Source organism: Rhinoderma darwinii, chromosome 1 (genome assembly GCF_050947455.1).
Source record: "Rhinoderma darwinii isolate aRhiDar2 chromosome 1, aRhiDar2.hap1, whole genome shotgun sequence".
Taxonomy (NCBI): domain Eukaryota; kingdom Metazoa; phylum Chordata; class Amphibia; order Anura; family Rhinodermatidae; genus Rhinoderma; species Rhinoderma darwinii.
Genome location: NC_134687.1, coordinates 331,737,227 through 331,755,599, shown reverse-complemented (window position 1 = coordinate 331,755,599; position 18,373 = coordinate 331,737,227). Strand labels below are relative to the sequence as shown.

Here is an 18,373-nt window from a genome sequence, read left to right as displayed (position 1 = left end):
ATACCAATACTTTTATAGGGTATGTTCAGAATGAGTGTGCATGATGCCTACAAGTTACACTTACACAATCATGTATGTTTTCAACTTAGTGTTTAAGTCTATGGCCATAGTCAGATGAATGTTTTATGTCTGTATGGGAGCAATATAATTTGAACAGGATCAGATACCATCAGAGATAACTTTCCTGAGTGAGGAGTGTGCCTCTGTGTACTGTAAGTTGAAAGCTTATGCAAACATTAAAAATGGTGGACATTGTAACTTTAAATTGTTTATGCTGCCTTCTGCACTCCAGATGATTTCCCAGTTCAATTATTGGCTATTTTGGCACCATCTATAAGATTGCATGTCTCTGCCAACAGCGAACCAGGGGCAAGGACAAACACCCAGTTGATAAAAAAAAACAGCATATTTTAGATCCATATGGTCCTTGAACTGCTTTAGATCTGCACAGATTATTTCCAAATAGAAATGAGCGGAAAGTGTGTTTCTCTTGTAAATACAGTTTTGTACTTTTCCTACTGCCCGAGTACAGCTCGGAATAATCAGTAGGAAGGTTGAAGAGAAACTTCCCATAATATTAATGCATTCATTAAACAGCCATATACCGTCCTCATACACATTGAATTATTAGGGAAAGTAGTGACTTTTTTTTTTCACTAAGCGCCAAGAAATAATTTCTATAACTGAAGAAGTGTATTAACTTCTGTTCTAGCCACATTCATGTAGCGCTACTACTGCTACATATGGATATGATCTTTTCCCAGCAATGCTAAAGAGAATACCTAGGAGTCCATGGTGTTGACTACAGTGTCCACTATTTCTCATCTACTTAGTGTCTTATATTTATATCATAGATAGAGCTGAATATAAAATGAAAGTTTATAAATCCTATGAAAGCTCTAACAGAGATTGTTACCAAACTGTCCCAAACTCCTGAATGCTTAATCTGCCTATTTATACCGGGCTATAACCCTTGCATATGTTGGTAACAGAAAAAATGGTCCAGCGCTGGACCATTTTTTCTGTTACCTCTGTTCCTGTATCGTGTGCCGACACGAAAAAGATCCAGGCGCTGACAGCGACACTCAAATCTTTGTGTCAGGTGAGCTGGAGGATTTCTCCCTTTGTTTCCTACCTTGCATATGTTATTATTAGTAGACAGTTATATAATATGTATTAATTGAACGCGTTAAATGTAACATCTATGAATTAATGCCTCATTGTGTGTTTCAGAGACTGCTATCATGTTCGGCATGTACTGACTGATCGAAATCAGAGTGGATAAAAGAAAACTGTGTAGATCCTTCGGCCACAAACTGCTGCTTGGTTCGGGCATCCTGTGTGGAGAAATGAATTGTTACCTATTTACAAGATGAGCTGTCATATTGGTTGTCACCTTTACATTAGCTTCTCAGTATCTGACATCAACTTTCATTCTGTCACTATGTTCAATCAATTACAAAGTGACAGTTTTACCACCAAGTTGTTGAAAAGCTAATACAAAGGTGACAACCAATGTAGCTGCATTTCCTGTTATCTCTAGAAAATAACAATATCTCTGTGAATTAAAGAGATGTGTCCCACATTTACTGTCTCCTTTACATTCTAAGTAAAGGAGACATTTGGAGTGATTTGCACAAAATGTATTTTGGCAGTCAGAAAATAAAATGCATGCCTGATATAAATAGGTGTTGATTTGCTCCATTTTCACCTATTTTTTAAAAAAATAATTGTTTCCTGAACCATGTCTCCTTGGAGACCATGCCTTTCACTCTCTAATTTTGGTGAGCGATGAGAAAAGTGGCAAATTGTACTGTAAATTTGTTATGTCACCATTTGCATCGACTGCTATAAACTGCATAATAAATGTGGGCCATAGTAACTAAACTTTGGCTATTACGCTAACCTTTGATTTATTTACAAAAAACGCTGCTAACACGCCATCTACCGAAAAAAAGACAGAGCCATACTGGGTAAGTGTTTTAAAAGAAGTTAAGTAATAAGGATATTCTTATTATGTTCGTCTTGTTAGTATTTAAAGGCTATGTACACCTTTTAAAACGTGTTTCTTAAAAAAAATAAAAACATATATCAGTTTGTTTGGTGTATCTTTCTAATTACATTTTATCTAGCGCTGAGACCTGAATCCATCAGGTCAGTAGCACTGATAGGTTCTGTGTCAGCAGGTCCTGCGTGTCTCTGTGGTTATATAGCCGGTCTATACACTATTAACTTTTATATTTTTACATATCACATTTTTGGGATATTTATCTATTCATTTCTTACACTGTATTATTTGATCACTTTTTTGAGGCTTAGATACTTTTATGTTCTATTGACCCATGGGTGCAACCCAATAGTTACCTTTGTGTCTTTAGACCCATTTTGGATGAATGAGACTGTGTATTCAATACTAGGTTTAATCCATATATATATATATGTTCTACTACACCTACAATATACTTTTTGTGCTTTTTCTCTATAAATATTTGCATATGCTATATTTTTTGTGCTCTATATGGGCGACGCTCTCCTTTGCTATGTCAGGTTTTGAATCTCCCCTTCGCTGTTGTGCATGCATCCTGCTGCATTCGACAGTGTGGCTGATGTGCCTCACCCTCTGCACAGGCTCCGAGCTGTGTTTCATGCTCATCGCCTGCACAGTGTGGCTGACAGCGCCTCTGCCCTTTGCACATGCGCTCGGCTCCAGCGCAGGTGCACATAAGATATTGACAGATTTTTATTGACCTTGTGTCTGAGGGGTCCCGTCTTTCTGCGCAAACTCCGGATCATGTTCCATCTTGCACCTGCGCAACAGGGTTTACTTCCTCTCTGCATTTGGCGCATATGCCAGCTGGCGTGCGCGCCACTGAGGATTTTCAGATTCTTATTGACCTCATGTCCGGCATATTTTGTAGGGCAGGAAATTCTACCGGGCATGCGATGCCCTTGGGCGCATGTTCATTTTCTTTATTTGTAAACCACTAAGCGTAGAGGGTTCTCGCCTTTCTGTGCAGACCCTGGATTATGTCTCTTCCTGGGGCCAGAACAGCAGAGATGTCTTCCTCTCTGTGTTTGGTGCGTACGCTGGGTTGTCTGCGCGTCATTGAAACTTTTCTCATACATACTCCACACCCTGCAGGTGTACTTCATTGTTTGATTTCTCAACACTATGCAATTGCAGCATAATGCCTGGGACGCCGCCACATGTGCTAGTAAGTTGTAATTATAATTATATTGTATCATCCACACTTGCTATACTGCATATATAAATAGGACACCATACCAGTCCTATCTATACCCCATAGGAAAAAATTTCTGGCGATGCGCGTGGGACTGGTCTCTGGTTTTTAGTGTTCACCCCCCTGACGGACATATACAAAATTAACATTTCTGTGATACTTATGACTATGTGCCTTATTGTATTGCCTGTCACATTCTTGATATGGTTCTGTCCAATTTGAGAAATTGTTATTATACGCTCTGATCAGAGCTCTGATCTATGATGCGAGATGAGCATCTCCCTCTCTGAGAGGGCAGTGGTGCCCCTGAAACCAGCCGCCGTCACCTCCTCCTGCACTATAATTGTACCTGCATCTATAGGACGCAGATACAATTACACACATAAGCGCTGAATGGTGGGCACCATTTAGTGTCCAGCCATTCAGCGCCTTTCAATGATCTAAGCGACGCAATGACATCATTGCAGCGCCTTTCAAAAATGCAAGCGGCACGATGACATCATGGAGCCGCTTTAGTCATTGAAAGGCGCTGATTGGCTGGGCAGGATGCCTTGCCCTGCTGTTCAGTGCCTTTTTATGACGCAAGTGGCGTGAGGAAGTCACCGCGCCGCTTGCGTCGTTCAGCCTCAGCAGAAGTGCTCAGAAAAGAGCAGGCCTACATTGCAAGAGGACGGCGCGGAAACAGGATCAGGTGAATATGTAACGTTTTTTTCTGTTAAAATTGTGAGGGGTTATATGTGGAGCATTATCTACATGGGTAGGTATATGTGGGGCACTATCTACAGGGGTCTATATGTGGGGCACTATCTACAGGGGGGCTATATGTGGGGCACTATCTACAGGAGTAGGTATATGTGTGGCACAATCTACAGGGGGCTATATGTGGGGCACTATATACAAGGAAGCTATATTTGGGGCACTATCTAGAGAAGGGCTATATGTGGGGCACCATCTTCAGGGGGCTATATGTGGGGCACTATCTATAGGGGACTATATGTGGGGCACTATCTACAGGGGGCTATATGGGGGCACTATCTACAGGGGGCTATATGTGGGACAATATCTACAGGGGTAGGTATATGTGGGGCACTATCTACAGGGGGCTATATGTGGGGCACTATCTACAGGGAAGCTATATGTGGGGCACTATCTACAGGGGGCTATATGTGGGGCACCATCTACAGGGGGTTATAAGTGGGGCACCATCTACAGGGGGCTATATGTGGGGCACTATCTACAGAGGGCTGTATGTGTGGCACTATCTACAGGGGGGTCTATGTAGGGCACTATCTACAGGGGTCTCTTGTGGGGGCACTATCTATAGGGGGCTCTATGGGGGGCACCTTCTACAGGGGGCTCTATCTACAGGGGGCTCTATGGGACAGTATCTAAAGGAGGCTCTATAGGGGCAGTATGTATGTATGTATGTGGGGCAATGTATACAGGTGGCTCTATGTGGGTCACTGTCTACAGGGGGCTCTATCTACAGGGGGCTCTATGGGGCAGTATCTAAAGGAGGCTCTATAGGGGGCAGTATGTATGTAGGGCAATGTCTACAGGTGGCTCTATTTGGGGCACTGTCTACAGGGGGCTCTATGGGGGGGCACTATCTACAAGGGGCTCTGTCTGTGTGTGGGACACTGTATGGTGCTATTATAATCAGGGACACAGTGTATGCTGCTATTATAATCAGGTACACAGTGTATGGTGCTATTATAATTTGAGGTGCATTGTATGGCACTATTCTATTTAGGGGCATATTGTGTGGCACCATGAGAATTTTATCTTAATTTATAGGTGCAGAAATGTTTGAAAAGTGAGAAGCTGAAGACATCTGAGCGGAAAAATGCAGAAATGGACTGTGGCCGGGAGAAGTCGTCCTAGAGTTCTGGACCGGATGGAAAAGAAAACAGAAAAAGAACACTGTATAATCTGCAGCGAGATGATGAGTGGTATTATTTTGTTTTTTTGTGAAACAAAATATATCCTTACCATTGTTTGAGCCATGCTGGGAGCTGTAGTTTTTCTCCGTACAAACCTATACGGCAGGGGTTGCACTAAATTGAACTGTATATGTGCTGATGCTGTATTTATGTACTGAGCTTTGTTCTGGTGCTGTATTTATGTACTGAGCTTGGTTCTGGTCCTGTATTTATGTACTGAGCTTGGTTCTGGTGTTGTATTTATGTACCGAGCTTTGTTCTGGTGTTGTATTTATGTACTGACCTTGGTTCTGGTACTGTATATATGTATTGGGCTTTGTTCTGGTGCTGTATATATGTACTGAGCTTAGTTCTGGTATTGTATTCATGATGGTAATGTTCATGGCCGCGGACCGTCGTTCTGACTCAACCCCAATTCCAAATTAGCCCTAATCGCTCTGGACTATAAAAGTGGCTCTGACCTTTCACTGCTTGCCTGAGCATTGTTTGTATTCCTATGTTAGTCTTGCAAATGGTCCCTTAGTCGTATCCTGTTCCCTGTGTTACTGTGCCGTGCTACCTGTATCCTGTGTCCCATCCTGTATTTGTTCCTGTGCCATCTCTAGTGTTGGAGTCGTGTTGTGTCGTCTACTTTGCCTGCTAACTTACACGACGTCTGGTGTCATCCGTCACGTTTGGCATCTCCTGCCGCCAAGGTCCGATCTGTGCCTAAGCCATTGCTACTGTCTGGACTATTACAGGTACCCTTGTGCTTGCACTGTATATTGACTTGGTACACTGCTGTTGGGCCAGCTGCTACTCTGCTACGGTTGTGCGGCCCAGTGGGTCCACATACCCACAGATTGTGACACTGATCTTGGTTCTGGTGCTGTATTTATGTGTTGAGCTTGGTTCTGGTGCTGCATTTACGTATTGAGCTTGGTTCTGGAGTTGTGTATATGTACTGAGCTTTGTTCTGGTACTGTATTTATGTACTGAGCTTTGTTCTGGTACTGTATATATGTATTGATCTTTGTTTTGGTGCTGTATATATGTATTGAGCTTGGTTCTGGTGATGTATAATATGTACTCAGCTTGGTTCTGGTGTTATATTTATGTACTGAGCTTGATTCTGGTGTTGTATTTATGTACTGATCTTTGTTCTGGTCTTGCATATATGTATTGAGCTTGGTGCTGGTACTGTGTATATGTATGAGATTAGTTCTGGATCTGTAATTATATAGGATATATTTCGAATAACAAAATTGAAAGCAGATGGAATTGTTTTCAATTAATTGTATATTTAATGAGAACCTGTCAGGTAGTTTTAACCCCTTGAACCGCCACCATGCAGTAATACATGACCTGACAATATTTCAGATCCAGCAAAAACTATAAAAATCAACTTTTAAAATGGTGCACAATATATGCTAATTACTCATTAAAGGTTCATGGGGCGGTGCCACTATCCTGAAGTGTCACATAGTCCTACATCCAAAGCCACCTTTCCATGCTTGATTGACATCCCCCTGGCTGTTATACATCACTACTAAACTCCTTCAACTTTCTCAGATGCGCCATTGCCTTGTACTACTTGGGCACCCACCGTGCAGCGAGGTGTACTCTGCCCGGATTCATCGCTTCACCGTGCATGTCAGGGGAGTACAAGGCAATGGCGCATCCGCAAGAGTTGGAGAAGGCTCCTAGTGATGTAGAACAGCCAGGGGGATGTCAATCAAGATCTGAGGGGCGCCATTTAAATTTTCGCCTCAGGCAGCAGAAAAGCTAGAACCGGCCCTGGCTCTGATGTTCTTATCCTATTTTAAGAATTTCTATATGTATTGAAGTGGTGCCTTTACATGTGCTTCTTACATTGTCCGGCAGATCTGATTCAGCTTGCGAGTTCTGCATACTTTACTGTGTATCCTATTGTGGATCACTGTTTGTTATCTTAGTATACAACGCTTTAAACTTGTTTGCCTTTTTGGTGTCAATAATTTTTTTTCCAATTATCGATATCTCTTGGATGTGCATGCCTTAGTTTTTGCCCTACTTTCTATGATATTAACAAGTAATACGCAGTAAGCATTGGTAATCCTGCAGTACAGTCACGGAACAAAGAGAGGTTTTCTGCACTTGCCTGGGAAGAAGCTACTGTGGCGAGACCCTGAGTCGGACTACATACTTTTTATCGCTAGGCCATTTTACTCATGATTTTTTTGTGAGTATAATAAACGCATATTGTTGTCATCTATGTATCTTGCAGTTTTGCACTATGTTCATGACTTTTACCCTTTCTTAGCTGAAGGGTGATTTTGACCCACTCCTGGATTTGTCTTACAAATACTAAAGCTAAATTCTGACCAAAATACTGGCGTGTAAAAGTGGCCTAAAGGTCCAAAGATTTCTCCTTTTTACTTTACTGCTTTGAAACATACCTTGTTTGACTATGGCTTTTTATTAGCAGACAACGTGGTAGTAGTCGGGCATATTTATTTATTAATCAAGATTTTGGACAATCTTGTTAGTCTTTTTTACTCAGTTATCTATCAAAATGTGGAGTTATTTCTTTACTTTGATTTTTTTTATATATATAGGCAATTTTACACTTTAAAGTTTAGATTCACCTCACTCCTACATCAATTAACTAGCATATTTTTCTTTTATGAGTGACCTCATAAATGACCAGGTGAGTGGGGGGGGGGGATTCATATTCCCGACAGCTTCCTAGTCCGTTTTGTAGAAACCTGTATAGAAAAAACACAGGCTACCACAAACAGAAACTTCAGCAGACGTACGCTGAGCATTGACATGCAGTTTGATTTCCCCAAAGACGGACCTACCCTTTAATAAAAGACATGTTTTTTTAAATATCTTCCCAACTTATCATGAAAATATATTTATCATTTTACATTCCGTTTTTTACCTTAACAGCATTTTCTCCTTTAATCCATGAAATAGAGGGTTTTGGATTTCCCAGGTTATTGCAAGGGAGGACTGCTTTTACTCCTTCAATAAGCTTAACATTCATCGGTGGGCGTGTAATTTTTGGTTCTAGAAACATAAATGAAAACATTAAAAATAATAAAAATATACACCTTTAAAACTGAACAAAAAAAACAAAAAAAAAACATTTTATTAATAAAAGATTAATACATGCCTAAGAAAATATATTGTGGGACATCAACAACACAGAGGGAAAGTGTATAATCCATTATAATATATGAGTATACAGAATGAATATACAATCAAAATAATTGTTGAGAGTATTAATCATACGTCAAGGAATAATTTGCAATAAACTAAAGAAAATATAAAAGTACATCTTATAGCAATCCAAGAATAAATTAATAGATAAATACAGACCAGAACACCCACTGCCCCGACCTGTGTTTTGCTGTTGCTCCGTCTAGGAGTTTTAATCAATTTATTAATTAATAAAGATCATGTTTTACTTCTTACTTGATATTGTACTTCTTAGTTTGTAGCTGTTTATTGGTATGTACAATAAGTTCAGGTTGGAAGCTATCGTATAGATGTATAAATGAAACCAGTTAAATAATGATATAATGTTCTTTTATTTGTTCTAAGTAAATCATTTTTAATTAAAGTCCTGTTATGAGTGGCACTAAACGTATACAACTATGGCTATACAGTGGCACACATATGCCATTGACTCCATTGTAAAAAAAAAAACACAAACAACATACACTGGGCATTTTTTGTGAGCTCCACCTGTACTTAAAAGTGTAGTCGACTATGCTTTTCAATACCGTTAAAAAGCGAAATATATATTGATGTATACCACCAATATATGCCAGAAGGACACTCTTTTTGTGACACAGGACGCCGGGAAGGCATTTTTCAAAGAAGTGATAGGGTACGGCCACACTGAGCGGCCCTGACACGGTCGCAAGGTGGCTAACAACCGCGCCGGCACCATGTTCGGTGCGACTGTCAAAAAGCCTGTTAGTGGCCGCATGTTAACGCGGGTAAACCGTCCCTTTATCTGCAAAATCGTGTGGCCATGAATTAATACACCCTTTATAGCCACACGATTTTGCAAATTACAACAACTTACCTCCTAATCATTCTCTATGGCAGCGACCGGAAAAAGCCGAACACTGCACTCGGCTATCTGAATGGAGCGCATGTAACCAGAATACCCCTTAACGAGATATTTGACAGCCGCTCCTACATAGTGCCAGCACGGTTGTTGGCCGTGTTGCGACCGTGTCAGGGCCACTCCATAATAAGCTACACAGGCCTTTCTCCGGCTGCAGCAATCTCCGGTTTAGTAACATAATTGACTCCTTGTGTGCTTATTTTAACGTTATAATTTGGGCTATTACTATGAGGGCCTGATCCCAGTAATAACTTTACTAATACTGTCTAAGGCCTCCCACACACGAGCGTGTTTGGTCCGTGATATACGGACCGTATGTCGGCAGTATTTCCCGGACCGAACACACTGCAGGGAGCCGGGCTCCTAGCATCATAGTTATCTAAGACGCTAGGTTTCACTGCCTCGTTGCGGGACAACTGTCCCATAATCATGTTTTCAGTCTGGGACAGTAGTTCCGCGGGGAGGCAGGGACACCTAGCGTCATAGATAACTATGATGTTAGGAGCCCGGCTCCCTGCAGTGTGTTCGGTCTGGGAAATGCGGCTGACATGCGGTCCATATGTCATGGACCGAACACGCTCGTGTGAATCCGGCCTAAGTTTTAGACAATGTAAAGTTAGACAAGAGAATGCGCCAAATTTATCAAAGTGGAACATGCTTTATGATAAATTTGGCGCATCTAGTAAGACATGTCAGGCCCTTTTCTCTTCTTTGTACAACCTCTTGGTTGTTTTAGTTTACACCATTTTTTTTTCGTCAAAATGTTGCCATGCATGGTGTCTCATTTCAAGCCACAACCTTTCTGTCAGACCATTCCCTCTTTCCAGCTAAGTCACACCCCATTGTCATACCAGTCGAAAACTGTGTTTAAAGCAGTTAATAAATGTAAATGTGGCGCACAGCATGTACGCCAGAATTCTGCCTCAATTTGAGCCACAATTCTGGCGTATTTTGGATAGTTTATCTGCTCCATTGTATACAATAGTGGGTTAAGTAAATCTGAACAGAACAGCAACATTAAAGTTATTATTTAAAACAATAATTTATCCATCATCGTCCTCCTACATTTCGTTTGCCTTTAGCTGTACACACAAATTTTAAAAAAACAAAAGCAGTCTCTGAAGGCGGAAAATGAAAAAAAATAGTATATACATTTATGGACAATAAAAAAAGCTGTTGCAAAATTTCTCTGTGCTTCAACAACAATTAAAAGGGTTGTATCAACCGCTTTTATGTTGAAGCTGCCATGGAAATCAGCTGATCCCGGCACCCCCAGAAAAAAGCTTATTTTGCCAGGCGAAGCCTTCTCTGGCCAGCCAATGTAATATCACACAACGGCCATTGAGTATGCCAGAACATATTCTCCGTTCTGGCCCATACAGGGGGGTCCTAAATGGGGTACCCCCTTTGTGACGTCCATATACCTTTTGTAGGGTTTATGGACAGGGGTTGTCTTCATGATACAACCCCTTTAACAGGAAAAATCTGTCTTCAGTATGTTAAAGAGGAATTTTATTTAATGTTTTAAAACCAGTATTTTTCCTTATGTGAAAATGAAAAATGATTGATTATGTTCTCTACCTGTGGATCGTCATTATTGTTCTAGTTGGCCCAGTGAAATATTTTTGAGATTTAAGCGAATGTCCCGAAATTCGTTTCGGGTCAGATTCTTTTGAACCAGCCGTCAGATTAGATTTGGTCTGAATAAATTTGTTGGGAATCGAAAGTGCCCCGATTGCCCTGAAAAGTCGTGTATAACACTCTGAGGTCTTCTCGGACTATATTCAACCCCTTTTAAGCTCTATAACACCCGAACAGCATTAGAAATGTCAAAGTGACAGTGTCGGTTATAACAAACAGCCTATTTAAAAACACACTGCGCTTTATTTTTTTTTTTAGAGCTTTTTAACCCCTTCCCGCAAAATCACGTACAGTTACCTCATGGGAGATGGACTGTTCCCGCATCTTGACGTAACTGTACGTCATGGAGATGAAGCTGGCTCAGGAGCTGAGCCAGCGACATCACCGCTGGGTGACAGCTGTATGTTACAGCTGGCACCCTGAGGTATCGGCCAGGACCGGAGCTAGCCTCCGATCCGACCGATTAACCCCTCACATGCTGCGTTGAATAGCGATCGCAGCATGTGAGGAGTTTATAGCCACCGGCGCCCCAGCAACATGATCGCTGGGTTGCCGGTGGCTGCAAAGCCGATCGGAGGGCTAATGCTTACCTCCCGGTCCGCCAGCAACGGAATCCTCCTATGCCCCGTCGTCGGCGGGGCCCAGGAGGCTTCCGGTACCATTGGCAAGATGGCGCCGGCTCAGCTTCCGGCTCAGAAGCTGAGCCGGCGTCATCAGCAGTGGGTGTCCGCTGTATGTTACAGCGGACACCCCGATCTATCGCCAGGAACCGGAGCTAGCTCCGATTCCTGGCATTAACCCCTTCGATGCAGCGATCCATTGTGATCGCTGCATCCTAGAGGTTTGTAGCAAATCGGCAGCCTTGCCACGCGATGGCAAGGCTGGCGACTGCTACCATGGCAACAGGAGCCCTAACAATGGACTCCTGTCTGCCATTACGTAAGCTGATTAGGCCCCGCCCAGAGGCGGAGCCTGATCGGCTTGCTGTCAGTGAACAACTGACAGTTCTAATACATTGCACTACATAGGTAGTGCAATGTATTAGAACATCAAACAAACTGTTGGACCTTCAAGTCCCCTAGTGGGACTAAAGAAAAGTGTCAAAAAAAGTGTCAAAAAAGTAAAAATAAAAGTTGTAAAAAATACAATAAAAGTTTCAAATAATAACACAAAACACAATCGCCCTTTTTCCTTTATCAAGTCATTTATTATTGAAAAAAATAATAAAGCCATACATATTTGGTATCGCTGCGACCGTAACGACCTGAACTATAAAAATATTATGTTATTTATTCCGCACAGTGAACGCCGTAAAAAAAATAATTAAAAAATACTGACATAATTGCTATTTTTTGGTCACTTTGTCTTCCAAAAATTGAAATAAAAAGTGATCAAAAAGTCGCATGTACCTAAAAATGGTACCTATAAAAACTATAACTCGTCTCGCTAAAAACAAGCCCTCATACAGCTCCGCCGACGAAAAATTTAAAACCGTTATGGCTCTCACAACTTGGCGACAGAAAAAATCCATTCTCTTTACAAAAGTTATTTTATTGTGCAAAAAGTTGTAAAACATAAAAAGTGCTATAAATTAGGTATCACCGGAATCGGACTGACCCGCAGAATAAAGGTAACATTTAATTTATAACACGTGGCGAACGCTGTATAAAAAGAACTAAAAAAATATGCCAGAATTGCTGTTTTTTGGTCACCTGGCCTCCCAAAAAAAAAAGGATAACAAGTGATCAAAAAGTCGCGTGTACCCCAAAATGGTACCAATAAAAACTACAGCTCGTCCCGCAAAAAAAAACAGCCCTCATACCACTACGTCTATGAAAAAATAAAATTAGTCAAGGCACCAATAAGCCAGGAAATAAAAATATGCAGTTGTGCAGCCCGAGGGGAACATTTCTTCTGTTTCAAGTGGCGAATTATCAAGGCCCCTAAAATTAGGGATCCAGGAAGGGGAGGGCCCAAACATATCTGCTGGAAGTGAGGGCGCTCGTATTATACCAGGACAACACTTCCCAGCAAAATTCCCCAAACTTCAAAGGTGCCGAGTGCGGACCAAAAGGGGAATAAGTAAAGACCATTTATTAGTGCGACACTGGCCTGTGCAGAAAGGATTGTGTCACAGCGTAACACACATCTATGGATTATTTTATTGGTTTTTTTTTACCCCACTATACCACCTGACTATGCCCCTTATATACTCCGCCCGCCTTACATGTACCCCCACATTATAAACGGAAACACCAGTAAGACTCCAAACAAAACTACTACAAGCAAAATCCACGCTCCAAAAGCCAAATGGCTCTACCTCCCTTCTGAACCCTACTGTGTGCCCAAACAGCAGTTTACTTCCACATATATGGCATCGCCATACCCGGGAGAACCCTTTTAATAATTTTTGGGGTGTGTCTCCCCAGTGGCACAAGCTGGATATTGGCATATCTATTGAAAAACCATTTTCACTCTGCAACATCACATGCACACCAATTTCTGCCAATCACCTGTGGGGTTAATATGCTCACTACACCCCTAGGTGAATACCTTGAGGGGTGTAGTTTCCAAAATGGGGGGGATCCACTGTTTTGGTCCCACAGGGACTTTGCAAATGCGACATAGCGCCCAGAAACCAATCCAGCAAAATCTGTACTCCAAAAGCCAAATGGCGCTCCTTCCCTTCTGTGCCCTACTCTGTGCCTAAACAGCAGTTTATGACCACATATGTGGTATGGTCATACACAGGAGAAGTTGCTTTACAAGTGTTGTGGTGCTCTTTTACATTTATTTGTTGAGAATATGAAACATTTTCAGCTAAAACTACGTCTTATTGAAGAAAAAGGATTTTTTTTATTTTCACTGCCCAATTCTAATAAAATCTATGAAACACCTGTGGGGTCAAAATGCTCACTACACCCCTAGATGAACTCCTCAAGGGGTGTAGTTTTGTGAATGGAATCACTTTTGGGGAGTTTCCACTGTACTGACACCTTAGGAGCTTTGCAAAAGTGACATGGTGTCAAGAAACCAATCCAGCAAAATCTGTGCTCCAAAAGCCAAATGGCACTCCTTCTCTTCTGATCCTTGCCGTGTGCCCAAACAGCAGTTTATGACCACAAATGGGGTATTGCCGTACTCCAGAGAAGTTGCTTTACAAATGTTGGGGTTCCTTTATTCCTTTATTTGTTGAGAAAATGAAAAATGTTGAGCTAAAGCTACGTCTTATTGGAAAAAAAGGATTTTTTTTATCTTCACTGCCCAATTCTAATAAAATCTATGAAACCCCTGTGGGTTCAAAATGCTCACTACACCCCTAGATGAATTCTTCAAGGGGTGTAGTTTCCTAAATGGAGTCACTTTTTTGGTGTTTTCACTGTTTTGGTCCCTTAGGGGCTTTGCAAATGCGACGTGGTCTCCGCAAACCATTCCTGCTAAATTTGAGCTCCAAAAGCCAAATGGCGCTCTTTCCCTTCTAAGCTCCGCCGTGTGTCCAAAAAGCCGTTTATGACCACATGCGGGGTATTGTTTTACTCGGGAGAAATTGCTTTACAAAAGTAGTGGTGCATTTTCTCCTTTTAGTCCTTGTGGAAATTAGAAAAAATTAGCTAAACCTACATTTTCTTTGAAAGAATGTAGATTTTCATTTTCACGGCCTACTTCCAATAATTTCTGCAAAAAACCTGCGGGGTCAAAATGCTCACTATACCCCTAGATAATTTCCTCAAGGGGTATAGTTTCCGAAATGGGGTCACTTTTGGGGGATTTCCACTGTTTTGGTGCCGCAAGAGCCTTTCAGATCCGACATGGAGCCTAAAATATTTTCTAATAAAAAGGAGGCCCCAAAATCCTCTAGGTGTTCCTTTGCTTCTGAGGCCGGTGCTTCAGTCCATTACCGCACTAGGGCCACATGTGGGGTATTTCTAAAAACTGCAGAATCTGGGCAATAGATATTGAGTTGCGTTTCTCTGGTAAAACTTTCTGTATTACAAAAAAAATAGATGAAAAATGAATTTCTGCAAAAAAAAAAAAGAAATTTGAACATTTCACATCTAGTTTGCTTTAATTCCTGTGAAACATCTAAAGGGTTAAGAAACTTTCTAAATGCTGTTTTGAATACTTTGAGGGGTGAAGTTTTTAAAATGGGGTGACTTATCGAGGGTTTCTAATATATAAGGCCCTAAAATCCACTTCACATCTGAACTGCCCCCTGTAAAAATAGCCTTTTGAAATTTTCTTGAAAATGTGAGAAATTGCTGCTAAAGTTCTAAGCCTTGTGATGTCATAGAAAAATAAAAGGATGTTCAAAAAACGATGCCAATCTAAAGTAGACATATGGGGGATGTTAATTAGCAACAATTTTGTGTGGTATTACCATCTGTCTTACAAGCTGATACATATAAATTTAGAAAAATGCAAATTTTTGCAATTTTTCGCTACATTTTGGTGTTTTTCACAATTAAATACTTAATGTATCGAGCAAATTTTGCCAGTAACATAAAGTCCAATGTGTCACGAGAAAACAATCTCAGAATCGCTTGGATAGGTAAAAGCATTCCGGAGTTATTACCACATAAAGTGAAACATGTCAGATTTGAAAAAATCGGCTGTGTCCTGAAGGCCAAAACAGGCTGTGTCCTTAAGGGGTTAAAATTAAAAAGAGGTAAAAAAATGTTGTTGTTTTTCGTGGCAGATGCTCGCTGGTGTTTATACACACAAGATAGTATCAGAAGAAGCAACAGTATTTTAAAAGCAGTTCAGAAATTATCATTTTTTGGGGGCAGATGCCAGCCAGTATTTCTATACACACAATGTTATCAGAAGAAGCCAAGGCTTCTTCAAAAGCAGTGCAATAATTATCCCTTTTTTGCCTGCCGGTGTTTATACACATGGTGATATAGAAAGAAGCAATGGCTTTATAACAAGAGGTCCAAAATGATCACTTTTTGTTGAGTACAAAGTTAACAGGTTTGGTGTTATTTTAAAGAAAATATATACACCCTCCTCCTCTGGTGTCATGGCCTTTTCTCCTGACTATAAAACACACTCACTGACACTACTCCACTATCTATCTGTATTCTGTGTGTTTTACACACCTCCCACTCTCTGTATGACGTCCTCTCTTTCCTCTTTGTATCTCCACAAAGTAGCAGCATTTCCTGGTTGGGCTGTTTATAGTGGATATGACTTCCATCCTCTTAGTCATTAGTAACTCACACCTTATACCATTGGCTGTGCTAGAGGGAAGGATGCCTGTTAGGCATTATGGGGAAGCCCGCCAGGCCGCTGCCTGGGGTTATAAGATCCTTCTTCTCTGCCTTCTTGTCTTTTTTTTATCTGTAAAATAGCAGCCACCATTTTAACCGATTTATGAAGAGTGAATCCTAAAAGTTTTGCATTTGCTAAAATCCAACACTTTTGGGAAATCAACAAATTTGATTCCTGTAGAATCGATCTCATATTTTTATAAATGAGAAAATCTGTCTGTATAAAAGCAACATGTTAGAGTAGGATTCCAAAAATCAACATGCTGCTCTAATATGGGCAACTGGCCTCTTTTCCAAGTTACATAAATACCGGAATAGCACTGGTTTCTACTCGAATTAGGATAGGGAAAAAAACCTTATCAATCATCATTAATTATTATCCCTTTTAAATTGGTTGTTTACTCCCTCTGTCTAATATCCTTTACCCAGATTTTACAAAAAGGTGTTGGAATAAACAGCAATCTATCAACTGTTTCTTTTTTCTTGTGCTCATTTCAACCAAATTTACCAGAGAACCTCATAAAATAAAATAAAACACACAAATGGCAATTATTAGTTTGTATTTTATTTCCATTGCACAATTTAAAAAAAATAATAATTATGTGATTATTCATATTAAAAAAAATCTTCAAATATTCCAGTTTTCACACTAACCACTGGAGCACACATAATAAGCTGACATTTTATGCCGGTCACTTTTAAGCTTTGCTGTGTAGACTGGGGTCATATCAGAAAAATCATATCATTATCATTAGTGGGACAGTGATATGATAGATATGATAGATATATACTGTAGATACAACATTTAAAATGTAATAACACGTTAGTACAACACATTATTTCTCTTCTACATATCTCTAATTAATGAAACTGGTGATTCAATTGGTGATTAGTTTCCTCTAATTCTGCCAAGTCCTCTTTTGTTAAATTAAACTTCACTAGAAATGGGACACAGAGAATCCATTCTTTTTGCTTGATGTACACATTTCAGAGTTGGATCAGTTTCAGATGTTTAGAAAGCATTCACAGACTGACAGACCTGATAATTGGGTTTTAAGGAGTGAACAACTGTTGGCAAAGACGGAACTCATTTTTCTTATCACTGACACTTACTCATTTTTACTTGCAAAGCTCCACAGCTATTTGCTGAATCTCCAACACCATTGTCAGCCAGGCAACAGTAAATACCATCATCACCTTCCGCCACACTGAGAATGGTCAAGAGTTGTCCATTTTCTCGAATGCTGTAACGTGTGTCAAATAACCTGTAGGTATAGTGTAAATTCTGCTGGTTAATATCTGGATAAGTTGTATTCATATTAGCTGCCTTTATTATTATATTGTTTAATCCATATAGATAAATGTTTTTATTATTGTGAGCCATAGCATGGTAGTATTACATAATAACATTAATTTATCTATTACTCTCACTATCACACTATATATCTTACACTATACCTATGTATATATATATATATATATATAGATAGATAGATAGATAGATAGATAGATAGATAGATAGATATATATAGATATATATAGATATATATAGATATATATATATATATATATCTATATATATATATATATATATATATATATATAGATATATATATATATATATATATAAATATATATATATATCTATATTGATAGATATATTTACTGTACATAAATTCCGTTTGTTACAGTTAAAAGAATGGAAGAATTCACAGACAGCTGTAACAAAATAGCAAGTGTATGGTTAGTAAATATATATTTAAAACTTACAATGGCAAAAAGTTATTTTTAGTGCCTGTGTTCTGTGCCTGTGTGCCTGTGTTCTGTAATAAATACAATTACTAAGAATCTGGATACAATTTCTGTGTATGGAGAAAGGAGTTAATATTTTTTTTATCCTTCCTTGCTTGCACCAGATTTCACTTTCATTTGTTTTGTTGAGTCTGTGCTATCATTGCAACTTTCACTAATACACAAGTGATGCTTGATCTGTGTGTATTATGTTCAGAAGCAGTCAAATAGGATAGGATGACTTCATATTTATACACATCCCTCAGTTCCTAGTGATATGGCGCTTTTACTTAACTGTTTTGACAAGTAGAAGGTGAGCAAACGGAAAATGTTCTGCTCAGCTGTTCTGTGCAAGCACAATTTAGATAAACTCATTGGAAA

The 18,373-nt window shown here is 40.0% G+C and overlaps 1 protein-coding gene across 1 annotated transcript in view; it reads right to left on the bottom strand.

The window, feature by feature from the left end:
- Window positions 1-18,373, bottom strand: part of MUSK (muscle associated receptor tyrosine kinase) — a 218,161-nt gene that overhangs the window by 157,509 nt on the left and 42,279 nt on the right. The window contains exons 3-4 of the mRNA XM_075851610.1: window positions 17,315-17,466; window positions 8,091-8,218 (exon numbers count right to left, since the gene is read on the bottom strand). Of these exons, the coding sequence (XP_075707725.1) occupies window positions 8,091-8,218; window positions 17,315-17,466 (280 nt within the window). The remainder of the gene's footprint in view (window positions 1-8,090; window positions 8,219-17,314; window positions 17,467-18,373) is intronic.